Source organism: Anolis sagrei, chromosome 1, assembly GCF_037176765.1.
Source record: "Anolis sagrei isolate rAnoSag1 chromosome 1, rAnoSag1.mat, whole genome shotgun sequence".
In the NCBI taxonomy this organism is placed as follows: Eukaryota; Metazoa; Chordata; class Lepidosauria; order Squamata; family Dactyloidae; genus Anolis; species Anolis sagrei.
Window position 1 is genome coordinate 157,131,338 of NC_090021.1, and position 15,615 is coordinate 157,146,952.

At 42.7% G+C, this 15,615-nt stretch overlaps 1 protein-coding gene across 1 annotated transcript in view; it reads right to left on the minus strand.

The window, feature by feature from the left end:
- The window catches only part of PCSK2 (proprotein convertase subtilisin/kexin type 2), a 175,930-nt gene that overhangs the window by 74,488 nt on the left and 85,827 nt on the right, over positions 1–15,615 (minus strand). The window contains exons 3-4 of the mRNA XM_060784162.2: positions 9,424–9,537; positions 5,884–5,992 (exon numbers count right to left, since the gene is read on the minus strand). Coding sequence (XP_060640145.2) covers positions 5,884–5,992; positions 9,424–9,537 — 223 coding nt within the window. The remainder of the gene's footprint in view (positions 1–5,883; positions 5,993–9,423; positions 9,538–15,615) is intronic.

A 15,615-nucleotide genomic window follows, 5' to 3' on the forward strand; every position in this document is an offset into this window, starting at 1 on the left:
AAGGGAGAAGAGGGCTGTGCAGGTGTTGGAGGAGGAGCAGCAGCGAAAGTGGATTAGAGACATATTCATGGCTCCAACTGATTCTGAGTCCTTCGAGGGTTTCTCAGATTGTGAAATGGGGGAAGGAGAGGAAAGCAGGGGAGTTAAGCACGCTACTCGAGAACAAGAATCAGATGAGGAGATCCAAAGGAAGTGTATCTGTGATATACTTAGCGCTCCAACAGAAGATGAAGACTTTGTGGGTTTTGAAAGGAGTGATGGGACTGGGAGTGACGATGGGGAGGAGGATGCTTTAGACTGGACCCGTGTGCAGGAGATTAGGGACATCTGTACTCAGCCTACATCCAGTGATGACTTTGAGGGGTTTGCAGAAGAGTGGCAATCTGGGAACACTTGGGAAGACCTAAGTCTTGAAAGACGCTGGCAAAGGTGGAGAGATTGTAGGCATTGCTCAGCTGCAGGGAATGGGGCAGCTGAAAGTGATGATGAAAGGGTGGGGAGCAGTTCAGCCTCTGATGAGGAGTTATGGGATATAAGTTGGTTTAATTTCAATGGGTCTTTGCAGAAGGCAAAGTGTTTTATCGGGTTTGGATCTTTGTTACTGTCATTACTCTCAAGTTTGGGCTCTTGGACTACAGATCTCCGTGTTTCCCTGACTTCTGGGTGGAACTCCGTAAGTGCTGACTTCAACCTCTCCTTTGGCTCTGGACTGTGTTTTGATGACGACTTCACTTTTTGGACTGCTTCATCTCATTTTGGATGTGCCTGGACTTCAGCTGCTTTTGGACCTTGATTTTGCATGCTCCCACCTTGTTTTCTTGTGCTTTTTGGACCTTTTGAATTTCAAGCAGATTGCTGTAACTTTTTGTTATCCCAGATTATACTCTGGTATAATCCAGATTATATTTAAATTGGGATTTTTGCTTAGCGGTTGCTATAGACTGAGTTAAGTGTCTCTAAGCCTTTTTTGTGTTTAATAAACCTTTGTTTGGACCTTTTATACTGTGTTTGGCATTCTTGAGGCTTCTGGGTCTCAGCTAAATAATTCTTGATACCTCGCTTTAGAACTGCAAATTCACAGCAGTTAGGACTAATGACATATGTAACAATATTAGCCACGACTGCAGTTTGGAAGACTACAAATATGCATCAACAAGATCCAAGATAGCCAAGATTCAAGGTGACACAAACAATGACAGAACAAAAGTGGTGCTTCAGAACAATGCAATCACAAAAAAGGCAATTCAATTCCATCTCTGTGGCACGACTGTAATATTTGTTTCCTGTAGCTCACATGGAAGAATTCTGCAAAAGGTTCTCATTTCACATTTCTGTTTCATTTCTCTCTTTTCGTTCCCATCCAACTCATATGGCTTCTCATCACAGCAGTTTTAATATAATTGCATGGGGGGGGGGGGGGGGGGGCAACTATTACCCAGATCTTTTGAGGACCACGTGACTCCTTTGCCCAGGATGAGATTCACCATTTAAAAATAGGATATTCATTATTTCTTTTTGTAAGGCCATTTATTTCAGCTTAGAGTTTGTGCTCTTTTATTGATTGTCAGGGAATACGCGAGAAGAAAGCAATGGGGAAAGTGTTAGAATCATAGATTCTCCTGTTCACAGTGTATTATGAAATCAGCTCTTTGCATAGTCCCAGGGCTATTCTTTCATGTTTATAGAGCATTTGAATGGATGCTAATAACTGGCAACCTATTGGGCAATTCCGATTACCATTTGGCTCATAATCCTCTTACTTGCATGCACACGCAGCAGGTGGAGGTGGAGATTTTCATGTAGCCAGTTCTGCTTCAACAGTGGGAGGCTACCAGTTGTGCCCCCTCCCTCCTGACTTTCCGAAAAAAAAATGAAGACTTGGCTGTTTGAGCAAGCTTTTGAGAATGCAGCGGAATAGATAACATAGAATGATGAATGATGAACATGGAATGGCCAGACGATGTTACTGGATAACGTTTTTAACAAGATGGCACCAATGATTATATGCTTTAATGGTTTTTATTTATTTATTTATTTATTTATTTATTTATTTATTTATTATTTGCTTTATTTCTATACCGCTTTTCTTAGCCCGTTATTTATTTATTATTTATTTATTACTGCGCTTGTATACCGCTGTTTCTCAGCCTACATTGGCGACTCAACGCGGTTTACAACACTACAATAATCAACAATATTCAATATAAAAAGCATAAAAACACATACATAATATACAATATTGGGCCACCAATATCGAACCAATGCATCTCTTAACTAAAAACCCAGTCCAATTTCATCGTCTGTGATTACCAGTCCGTTAGGCGACTCAATGCAGTTTACATAATACAGGTTATCACAACAGTATCATAAGCAATTAAAACACATTATACATAACAGACAAAATCAAAAAACAATCATTATCATATTATAACGCCTCAACAGCAAATCAGAATCCATTCTCATAATCCTTGTACCATTTTCCTATGTTCGATTGTACCGTCTTCCTTATTTGGTACGCTTGTATACCGCCAATATCTCAGCCTGTGCGGCGACTCATTGCGGTTTACAACATGTTAAAAAATACAATTCACTTTAAACATTCACTTCCTGTATTCAGTTGCACTGTTTAGCCAAACGCTTGTTCGTAAAGCCAAGTCTTAACCTTCCTCCGGAACGCCAACAGCGAAGGGGCCTGTCTGATGTCTACAGGTAAGGCATTCCACAGCCGAGGGGCCACCACCAAGAAGGCCCTGTCTCTCGTCCCCGCCAAACGCGCCTGTGATGCAGGCGGGATCGAGAGCAGGGCCTCCCCAGACGATCTTAATGCCCTAGTCGGTTCATAGGTGGAGATGCGTTCGGAGAGGTAAGTAGGGCCGGAACCGTTTAGGGCTTTATAGGCTAACGCCAGCACCTTCAATTGTGCCCGGTAGCAGATTGGCAGCCAGTGGAGCTGGTGCAACAGAGGAGTGGTATCCTCCCTGAGTGCCGCTCCTGTTAGCAACCTGGCTGCCGAGCGCTGGACCATTTGAAGCTTCCGAGCAGTCTTCAAGGCCAACCCCACATAGAGAGCATTGCAGTAGTTTAAATGGGATGTAACCAGAGTGTGGACCACCGTGGCCAAGTCAGACTTCCCAAGGTATATTGTAAAGTTGATTGTTTTTAATGGCAATTTTATGAATGCCTGACATGAAGTTGTGCCAATCTGTAACCCTTGTCTTATGCCTCATGCTTCACTTCACTTCACTTCACTTTATTTCTTAATTAGTCGCTCTCCACCAAGGTGCTCCGAGCGACTTACAATTTAAAATAGCATTTACATAATATAAAAACATTCAACATAAAAACATACAACAGTGTCTATTTGACAAATTAGATCTGATCACTTTACTTAAATGCACAACTAAACAGCCAAGTCTTTAGTGCCTTTACAAAAGGTTGCAACTCTGACATTGCTCTAACATATGGAGCCAATGAGTTCCACAGAATTGGAGCATAGGTCGTAAAAGCTCTACGCCTTGTAGCTTCCAGGTGTACCTCCCTAGGGCCTGGTATGTATAGGAGATTTTCCTGGGTGGATCGAGGTGACCACTGATGGAGAAAAGGAATGAGGCAGTCCCTAAGATATAAAGGTCCTTGGCCATTTTGAGCTCTAAATGTCAGGATCAGTATCTTCTAAGAGATCCAATGTTCTATTGGTAGCCAATGCAGTTGTTGCAGAATTGGTGTAAAATGGGATCTTATAGATGATACTGCTAGCAGCCTAGCTGCCACATTTTGGACCATTTGAATATTCTGAGTTGTTGACTTCAGAAGGCCGGCATATAAGGCATTGCAATAGTCCAACCTAGTGGTGACTGTTGCATGGATTACTGCTGCCAATGCTTCTACCGAATGGTAGGATGCCAATTTCTTTGCCCGGCGAAGATGAAAACAGGCCTGCTCTCTCTTCCTACCATCTCATATGCCTTGTGTTGTCCCTCTTCCTGGAGAAAACCCACACTAGGAATCTCTAGGTCCTCCATTGCAATTTTATAGAATCATGATGGAGGACCTAGTGATTCCTATTGGAGGTGTTTTATCAGGTAAGAAACAAGTACTGTATTTTTAGTTGTGTTGTTTCCATTTTTGCAGTGGTCTTGTGCCCCTAACCCCAGCCAATATGGAGGTCTAGCTGGAGTCTGGAAAGTGTGGACCAGGAAATTTCATACCAAGATCATCTTCAAGCATTTACATCCTTTTCGGGGATGAGCTATGGTCTGCAGAAATTATGAGATCAATGTTCAACTTTTAAATGAATAGAATTAAGAAATGAGTTCAAGAACTACCACTTTCAGGATTTTGGGCAGTTCTTCTGTATATTGGCATAAATATATTGGCTGGTTGATTAGTGGACATGAAGTTATTGCTTGTATTCAACCACCTGTCTCTGTTCTGTCATCCCTTACTAGAATTAACTTCCCTTCAAGGCATATATAGACAGAGTTTGGGCTAAGAGAGTCTCAGCTATGTCCACGCTCTGGTTACATCCCAAATAGACTACTGCAATGCTCTCTACGTGGAGCTGTCTTTGAAAACTTCTCGGAAGCTCCAATTAGTCCTGCGGTCGGCGGCCAGGTTGTTAACTGGAGCTGCATACAGGGAGCGTACCACTCCTCTTTTGCACCAGCTCCATTGGCTGCTGATTAGCTCTGGGCACAATTCAAAGTGCTGGTTTTAAAGTCCTGAAAGGTTCTGGCCCAGATTACCTGTCCGAATGTATCTCCTGCTATGAACCATCATGAAACTTAAGATCATCAGGAGAGGCTCTGCTCTCAATCCCACCACTCTTGCAAATGCGGTTGGTGGGGACAAGAGACAGGACCTTCTTGGCAGTGGCCCCTCATCTGTGGAACTCTCTCCCTAAGGATATCAGGTTGGCCACCTCCCTCCAGTCCTTTAGAAGACAACTGAAGACCTGGCTCTGGGGCCAGGTGTTCAACTAGAGGCCAGCAGCAATAGGAAAAGGAAATTTCGATTTTGCAACATGGATTCTCCTGGCTCGGCTTGGTTTTACTGGCACGTTAATCTGTTAATCTATTTTTAAATTTTACTGATGATGTTATAAAATGTTTTAAAATGATTTTACTGTGATTGCAATTTTTATGGTATTTATGCTGTTAGCATCCTCTGATGCTCATTTGAGGCCACGCTGAGTCCTCCTTGTGGGGAGAAGGGTGGGATATAAATATATAAAATAAATAAATAAATAATTCAGAATGGATGTGCCAAGGCCAAGAACAAGGCACAGATGAATGGTACTCTAGGTAGATAACATGCCATCGCTTCTCCTTTGGAACATCTATATCACTAAGGAAAAGCCCCAGAGAGTCTGTACCAGAAAACAACTTGGCTGAAAAGCTTACAGTGTAAATTTGAAATTTTATCAAATGTAAACTGATACAAACATTAATATAGATCTCATGTTGATAAAACACAGTGACTTCCTACTAAAATTGTGTGTGTGTGTGTGTCCCGCCCCCAAATTCTTTCATGTTTCATGCTCTCATGTTATTACTGCAATAACAATTATAATTGAACTGAAATTGAACTACAGTTCTGTTCTGTTGTGCTAGGCACTTTCTAAATTTGTAAAATATGCTGACAGCTAGTGCATATGAACTAGAAAAAGTACTTCTGGCTTTTTTTAAGGCATCATAAACATTCATGGATTGTACCCTAGAGGAACTTTCTGTGGATGATTTCTTATTAAAATACGGCTGAATGTCTTACAAAGTTCTCATTAAACCCTGTGTGAGTCACCATATTAAGCTTTAATTTAAATTGCATTCCTCATGTTACTGAAAGGGGTGAAATTTACGCAGATGCTGTTTCAGTTTCACTTACCATCGTCCATAATTCCTATAGTTACTCCTTTCCCCGTGTAACCCAACTCCCAGGCTTCTGCCACATTCAAATCGAGTCCAGGAGTCCCATCTGCTTGCCCAGTGTTGATCTAGTGCATCAAATTACAAATGAAAAAGCACAAGACTTATTTGTTTGGCACAAAGCAGAATGTTTACATCCACAGAGATTCCATTTGATTCATCTGCTACCAAATAGCCTTCATTTGCTTGGGAATGCAGCCCAGGAAGAGGTATAGTATCCATAAACACTGGCATAAAATAAAGGTCTATTCTAAGACACAAATGGGACTGGTGGATCCCCCTGCTTAAGCTCATCTGGGGGAGCCCCCGGTGGCACAGTGGGTTAAACCCCTGTGCCGGCAGGACTGAAGACCAACAGGTCACAGGTTCGAATCCGGGGACAGCATGGATGAGCTCCCTCTATCAGCTTCAGCTCCTCATGCGGGGACATGAGCGAAGCCTTCCACAAGGATGAAAAACATCAAAACATTCGTGTGTCCCCTGGGCAACATCCTTGCATACGGCCAATTCTCTCACACCAGAAGCGACTTGCAGTTTCTCAAGCCGCTCCTGACATAACACCCCCCCCCCCCCCCAAAAAAAAGAGCTCATCTGGGAGCTGCTCTGAAATCTCACTGGAATGATAAAGGTCAGCCCTTGCGAACCACCGAAAGAAATGGCTATACCTCAGTTTGTGGACAGATTTGGTCTCATATAGAAAATAGATGTCTCTGCCTCTCTTTGACATAGCTTGAAGGCTGTGAAACCCAGATACTTGGAGCTTGATTTGAAAGTGCATTAAATTGTCAGTATAGATCCTGCTGTTAAGTAAAGTGGAAGCAAGGGAGTGAGTAGTAAAAATACCTCAAAGGGGATCAGAAGAGAAGATGGAGCAGGGAAATAGAAGAACTGGAAACTAAAAGAGCCAAGCAAAAGAGAAGGAATACCATACTTTGAGGGACTAAGGCATTTCTAAAGCCGTGTCCTTCTGATGGCCAGTGGTGCTTTGTGAACCACTGCTTTGTGAACAAGGGATCATTCATGTTGATGTCATTTTCATTGATATCTCTATATCCTCTCTTCTTCCTTCCAAAGAGTGAAGAGAGGGGAGGCCAGGGGACAGCTCCACCTTGTCTCCTGCATATGCCATCAGCTGGAGACCCCTCTCCCCAGCACCAACTGCCGCTCTGGGCCCGAGTGAAGGGGGGGGGGCAGGGGACAGCTCCACCTTGTCTCCTGTGCTATGCTAATAATCAGGCCTGTAGCGAGGGGTTTTTTTTAGGGGTTCAACCCCCTCTCCAAAATTTTTCAGGTTAAAAAAAATAAACCTGGTTTACTCATGAATTTTAACTGGTTAACTAAATCCCCATGCTAAGTCTATGAGATGCAAAAAATTAAGAGTCCCTCCAAAACTGCAAGCACTATCTCAAGCAAATATTGACAATTTATTCACACTGTCATTACTTGCAGCAATAGTCAATGTAGAGAAGCAACCAAGTTGGGGGGGGGGGTGTTGAATGCTCTCATTAAGAAGGCCAGACTTGGTGGAGGTGGTTGACAGGGGCGGAGCTACAGGCTATTGAAGGCTGCTCTGACCACTGCTGTGCTCTTTGCTTCAGTGTGAACTAAGAGGCAGGTTTCAACCACACCCAAATTTCACACACCCCCCCCCCTGAAATTTTCAAAACTCCCCCCCCAAAAAAATTTTCAACCCTCCCCGAAATTTTTTTCTGGCTACGGCCCTCCTAATAATATAATATAATATATATTGTATATACATATAATATTTATAATATTATAATGTAATGCAATATAATACTACTACTACTAATAATAATAATATGATATTATAATTATATATTTATATTACATGTAATATTATTAATAATATTACAGTATAATTGATATAGTACAATATAGCAATATTTAAAACTGATATTGTACTATGTTAATAATATATTGTGTATATATATACCTTGTAAGCCGCTCTGAGTCCCCTTCGGGGTGAGAAGGGCGGCATATAAATGTTGCATATAAATAAATAACTAAATAAATGAAAACCCATAAGTAGCAGGGAAACATCTGAAAATAAGTGGCATGCTTCTCGGCTGGAAAGGTAACATCCAGACAGATTTGAGCCCTGAGACTTTTTTAAAGAGGGGGGAGGGAGAGAGAGAGAGAGAGAAGCACTGTGCATCTCCTTTTCTCTAATACATAGGGTCAACCTCTAAATCAAATGGTTGATTAATTTGAACCACAACACCACTGCTGTTTTGTCATCTAGAAGCAGCTCCCCAGCAGAAACTTACTGGTTAGGCCACTTCTGGGAAGGCCACAACAGGGCAGCCAGATATGTAATCACCAGGAACAATATCACCAGGAAGGCTCTGTGGGACACTACTTCTGTGGACACTGGACCACACTGGATCCAGCCCAATCCAGCTATCCATAGGTCAAAAACTCAAGGAATCACTCTGGAGTTTCCTGGAAGCTCTGAATGACCTGCTGTCCTTCTTGCGATGGATTAAAGGCTAGAAGCAGCAATTTGTGTGGTGGTGGGGGTGTAGGTATGAAGGGATGGGTGTATTGTTTTGTGGTATTTGCGGGAAAAGGCACGTAATTTCATTGTGCTATTGCAAATAAAGCTATTCTATTCTATTTTACTGAGGAGCTGGCCATACATCATGATGAGTGTATTTTATTTATTTATTGATTGATTGATTTGATAGTTTTGTATACCGGTCTTCTCACCTCCATTCGAGGGACAGCTCCAACTTGTCTCGGGCCGGTTTCCAACATCAATATTACAGACCGTCATTAAAACATCATTTTTCAAATCACACTAAAACTTTGTAGACATGGCCATAGTCATATAGCTTTGTTAAAAATATTATGAGAATGCTGCTCCAACCCAGAGTGCTGTAAAGTTATATTTTTGAACTACTATGCCAGTCTTTCTGCAGTCACTGAGGCAGCAGCCATGTTGGCTGAAGGACTCTGGTTGTTAAGAGTCCAAAAAGTCACTTTTTCAAGTTCTATTACATCATTAGAATACTATATGAATGTTCCATTTAAACAATGGGGGAGAGGAGATCAGATCTGCCCCCTCCCTCCTGACTTTCAGAAAGATGGTAAAATCTTGGCTCTGGAACTTAGCATTCTCAGATTGATGATCAAATCAATAACTGTTGACCACAAGGCGGATGGTGGTGAATTTGTGATTTACCTTGACGAATTGGCTTTATGTAATTCTTGATCTGTATTTTAATGTGTTTTAATGTATTAATGTACTATGATGTTATTATGCTTTAGTTTATTTGTATATTGATTCTCTGTTGTTAGCCGGCCTGAGTCCCTCCTCAGAGGTCGAGAAGACTGGGTTATAAAAGCTCTAAATAAATAAATAATAAATAATATTAACAAATAAACAGGAAATCATTTAATATTACTAACCTCCTTGTTTATTTTCTTTCTATACAAATGGGCTAATATTACCTTAAAATGACTCAATGTTGCTTACCAAGTACCACTGCTTTGTGAACAAGGGATCATTCATATTGATGTCAATTTCATTGATATCTCTGTATCCTCTCTTCTTCCTCCCAAAGCCTATCTGCTGCACGGCTTTCTTCACCTGCAATGTTAATTTTCAAAAGAATTTCACACACCATGGATACACTTGTAAAAGAATAAATGCTATATTATTACTTTAGAAAAGACAAAGCAAAGACATAAGCAAAAGTCATTACACATGATACTAGATATTTTCTTGTAGCCCGGAGGTTCACAAACTAAGACTCGCAGGCCAGATGCAGCCCTCCAAGGCCATTTATCCACCCCTTGATTTAAATGTTAGATTTAGGGTTGCCCTAAGTCTGAAACAACTTGAAAACACACAACAACAACAATCCTAATTAACCTATCATCAGCTAAAAGAAAGCAGTGGAACATTGCCCTGTAAAAATTCACTCCCATTGCCCACTATTTTCATCTTCTAATTAGATGAGATTGTGCACTTAGATGAAAACAAATCTGTCTACTCAAAGCATGATCTGAAGTGTACGCACACATGTGTGCATGCGTATAAATAAATAAACATAATGAACTGAAGTCCATATATCTATGAATTCTGACAAAAATCCCCACCCCTCATACTCCAAAGACATTAATGCTAACAAGATCCCAAAAGATCTTTCTGTGACCATGCCCTGGAACGCATTGTTATTATCACAGAGAGTTATATATTTCGTTTGTGGTTAATACAGAACATACCGTATTATTAGTTACACAAATGATTCAGCTTTTCCCTTGCTTCTGTTCCCTGGCCTCGGTTCAAGCCAGAGAAGCATTCTAAACCAGTGTGGATGGTTTAGAATGCTTCTCTTCCTTTCCTTTCCCTCCCGGGAGAGAAGCGGTTTTAACCAGTGTAGATGGACTCCCTTCCTATTCTTTCTCTTCTGCGTCAGTCTTAAGTGAGAGAAGTGGTTTTAACCAGTGTGGATGAATTCCCTTCCTTTCCTTTCCTTCCCGCTTCAGTTTAAACCAGTGTGGATGGATTCCCTTCCTTTCCTTTCCTTTCCCTCCCAAGTCAGTTTAAACCAGTGTGGATGGATTCCCTTCCTTTCCTTTCCTTTCCCTCCCAAGTCAGTTTAAACCAGTGTGGATGGATTCCCATCCTTTCCTTTCCCTCCCGTGTCAGTTTTAACCAGAGTGGATGGATTTCTTCCCTTTGCTCCCTGCCCCCTCCGCTTCTGGAGTAAAACAACTACTTTCAAAGTAAAGACCACCCAATGAAACAGGAAATAACACTTTGCTTCGGAAGCCTTGATTCGGAAGTCTTGGAAGTTTTGCAAAGTTTTGAATTTTTTTTCTGTGAAAATCGGAATTGACTTTGGATTCAAACCACCAGCGCCCCCTATATCCGAAACTAGTTTTGAAGCATTTTTTGGATCAAACAAGCCTAATGCCTAGTAGTTACCTTGCTTTTTAATAGCTTTTGGGTGGAGCTTAAAACACTCCTCAGAGGCTTGCCTTGGTTGGTTTATTCCTTTCCCCCAGAACTCCTTGCTGGGCTCCTCCTTCTTTCTGTAGTAGAGCAATAGAGGCCTGGGTACTGTCTGGAAATCCTAGGCCTATCAATCTAACAGGCATTTCTTAGCACATACAGCTACTGCTACACTTACCACCAGTCCATAGGATAATTGAAGCTTTGGTCAGCCCAAGCTTTATAAGGAGAGAAGATTAAGGCAGATTTTAGCCATCACTTGGCACCAGAAGCAATAGAGTTTTGACCACCTCAGAGAGATGTCTTTACCCAGCAAGTGCTCCCTTTGTAATGTATGGTTTTAAGTTACCTCAGGATAGTCCCAGGTGGAGTTAACCCTTAATTCTGCTTGTTTCAGTAATTTTATTTTGTTATCTTTTCACCTCGCCTCAAAGTGCCTTTGTCTGTTAAGAGCCTTAATCTTAAAAGAAGATATCAGATAACCCCGGAGTACAGCCAGACAATATACTGTATTTTTTGGAGTATGAGACTACTTTTTAACCCAGAAAAATCTTCTCAAAAGTTGGGGGTTATCTTATATGCTGGGTGTCATCTTATAGGGCAAGTGCTGAAACTTTCAAGTTGGACTGGATAATCTGCGATCACCAGATATGGTGGGGGGAGCTCAAAAATGGCCACAGCCGTATCCCCCCATATGTGGCAATTGTATGAAAGCAGCAAGGGTGGTGGTGGTGGAGGAGGATGGACCACGGATGATGGGACTTGCAGTACCTTCACTCACTTCCTCTGACCACAGCAACACTCATCCAATTACCAATACAGACAAAACTTGGCACAGAGAGCCCCCATGACAAACTCAACATTCTGGTGTGGTGTGGGGGAGGATGGACTATGGATGAGGGGACTTGCAGTACCTTCACTCACTTCCCGAAACTGCTGTGACCCTCATCCAATGACTGATCAAGACCAAACTTTGCACACAGAGCCCCCATGATCCACTCACCAAGATTCATGGGAAGAAGTGACTTAACACAGTACCGATGACAAGGTGAGGGGGTGCCTCAACAGGAAGGTGTAAGTGTAGGGCAGAGCAAGCTACAGGCATCCAGGATGCCTGGGGTATGGAAAAAAGAGCGGTCCTGGGCTGTGCCCAAAAAAACATGCCTCTTTCACCCGTCTGGCCCGCCCATGTATCCTGTTACCGTACCTCATTCTCTGCCTCTCAGATCTCACTCCTGAGGGCTGCAGTGAAGCAGCATAGGCGTGCATGTGTAAGATCTGAGAAGCAGAGAAGGAAGTACAGGAATAGGAAAATTACCATATTGAAATCAAATCTGATGTTTTTAAAAAAATTATTTGGTGTGCGTTGGAAGAGGGTGAGTATATCCCAAACTCTATATGTTAACTGGAAAAGTTGGAGGTTGTCTTATACACCCAGTCGTCTAATACGCCGGAAAATACGGTAGTTTCCCCAAAGACTTGGGTGTGTCATCACAGTATCATCATTTGTTCACTTCTGCTCTGGTGGAAACATAGGAAGAAGGAAGAAGAAATTCTTTGTAATAAGCAAAGATTTCCACAGAACAGCTAAATGAAGCGATGGCTGAATCTTCCAAATAGCAGGGACTGGTGTATTAACATTTATTAAGTGTAGTCAAGGGCTGGACAAGAAGTACATAAATTGAACATCGAATCATTAAGAAAAGGTGACTCACAAGCCTCTGCTCATTCTCTTATACACAGGGAAACCTAATTGGTAAAGCTAGAAGCCTACAGCTGGAGACCAAGACCAGCCCTTTCCCCCTCAAAGCATATAATTAAGCATGGGAACATTGCCATGCCTCAAGGCATTATTAAGGCAGGGTACAAAGAATGGTTCAGAAAAGGATTAAAGGTTTAGATGAATGAGAAATTTTATGATGAGGATGAACAAGGTACAGCGGAAATGAAAGTGCAGCTGTTCCTTTGGCCAGAAGCCATCCATGATGGCTTTAAAAACCAATATATATCAACTTATAAAAGGCAGACAGTATGGGATGAGGTTAAGTCTCATGGTTTATTTGTCTATCCTAACCTAAAGGATTATTTACAAAGAGCCATTCACACTAGAAAGGCAGAAATCATGAGGAGGCAGTAATGGAAATAATAGAATCATAGAATCACAGAGTTGTGAGCCATCCAGTCCAACCCCCTGCCAAGAACCAGGAAAATCACATTCAAAACACCCCCATCCAGCCTCTGTTTACAAGCCTCCAAAGAAGGAGCCTCCACCACACTCCAAGGCAGAGAGTTCTGCTGAACAGCCCTCACAATCAGTAAGTTCTTCCTCGTATTAAGGTGGGATCTCCTTTCCTGTAGTTTTAAGCCATTGTTCCGCGTCCTAGTCTCCAGAGCAGCAGAAAACAAGTTTGCTCCCTCCTCCCTATGGCTTCCCTTCAGATATTTATACATGGTCATCATGTCTCCTCTCAGACTTCTCTTCTGCAGGCTAAACATGCCCAGCTCTTTAAGCTGTTCCTCATAGGGCTTGTTCTCCAGACCCTTGATCATTTTAGTTGCCCTCCTCTGGACACATCCCTGCTTGTCAACATTTCCCTTCAATTGCAGTGCCCAGAACTGGACACAGTATTCCAGGTGTGGTCTGACCAAGACAGAATAGAGGGATAGCACGACTTCCCTGGATCTAGACACAATACTCCTATTTATGCAGGCCAAAATCCCATTGGCTTTTTTTGGCGTCACATGACATTGTTGTCTCATGGGATCCTGGGACTGCCTTTTGCAACAGCTAAAATCTAGGCCCCAAGATTTCCAGGTCAATAACCTGAGACTAAGGGATGGCCCTCTGATGATGCCAAGGAGAAGGGGGTTCCTGGTGTTGTCTTTAAGTATCAAACACAGTCACTCATAGGTTGTCATTCAAACACAGAAGGACACACACAGAGAACATATTTTTCTGATAGGAAATTTACGTCTTTACTAATTGCAGTACTTGATTTATATGTATTAACTTTTGCAAACTGCACAGCAGGTAGCACAAGACTGTCATATTGCAGTTTTATAAATCAAGGCAGACTATATTTTGCATAATATGCAAACAAATTGGTAAAATATGCAAAGTATACACTTAATTTGGCACCGCTTGCTTATCGCCTAGGTGCGGCTACTGTGTTTCAGCTGTAAAACCATGTCAAAGCAAATACAAAGAGAAATACAGTACAGTCTAACACAGAGCTTTCCAAATATTTCATGTTGCGGACACACTTTTAAAATCAGGTAAAGGTAAAGGAAAAGATTTTCCCCTAACATTAAGTCCAGTTGTGTCCGACTCTGGGGGTTGGTGCTCATTTTCATTTCTAAGCCAAAGAGCCGCCGTCGTCTGTAGATACCTCCAAGGTCATATGGTCGGCATGACTAGCATTACCTTCCCACCGGAGTGGTTTTCTTAGGCAATCCCTCGTTTTCCGAGGATGATTCCAGTGTTCTTGTGGGTCCGTATGTGGCTGTGGAGCCCTATTCTTGCTCTGCATCTTCTTCCGCAGTGAGGGCATGGGTTTCCAGATGGAAGGCGGTGTCGGTCAGGGTTGGCTTGATGCGCCTTCCTCTTGGCATGTTTCTCCCTTTCGCCCTCCATTCATGCCTCTTCAAATTCTGCAGCACTGCTGATCACAGCTGACCTCCAGCTGGAGCGGTCAATGGCCAGGGCTTCCCAGTTCTCAGTGTCTATGCCAGAGTTTTTGAGGTTGGCTTTGAGCCCATCTTTAAATCTCTTTTCCTGTCCACCAACATTCCGTTTTCTATTCTTAAGTTCAGAGTAGAGCAACTGCTTTGGGAGACGGTGGTCGGGCATCCAGACAACATGGCCGGTCCAGTGGAGTTGATGGTGGAGGACCATCGCTTCAATGCTGGTGGTCTTTGCTTCTTTCAGCACGCTGATGTTTGTCCACCTGTCTTCCCAAGAGATTTGCAGGATTTTCCGGAGGCAGCGCTGATGGAATCATTCCAGGAGGTACCTATTGATCTACTCATATTTGCATGTTATCAAACTGCTAGGTGGGCAGAAACTGGGGCTAACAGCAGGAGGTCACACCACTCCCCAGATTTGAACCTGCAATCTTTTGGTCAGCAAGTTCAGCAGCTGAGCGTTTTAACCCACTGCACCACCAGGTGCTGCTTATAAGAGATACAAACACAGAGTGAGGCAAAGCATTAGAAAGAAACAGTGAATTGCTCAATACTTTACTCTTTGGGAGGCAGGCATGTAGCCGGGGGGGGGGGGCTCGGGGGGCTTCAGCCCCCCCCCCCCCCCGAAATTCTCATGGTGGTTCGCGAAAAGGCCTTACTGGTGCATTATTTAAACTGTTATGTTTATTCATATCATGATCTGATCACCATACTCAATATATCCCATATGCATGGGGGTATTGGGGTAATGATACAAAAGGTCTGCTAGGGTAGACCCTCTTTCACTCAGACTCAGCCCCCCCCCCCCTCGAAACTCAGCCCCTACCCGAACCTCCCATGAAAAAAACTCAGCCCCCCCCCCTCCCCCGAATCAAAATCCTGGCTACGGGCCTGTTGGGAGGCCTCTATTGCTTCTTGCTCTCTATTCCTATTTTTTCTCTCACTATTCCCTCCTCTCCCTGCCTTGTACCTTGAAGCTTCCCTCCTTCCTTCCTCCTCACCTCAACACTGGCTTTACATCAT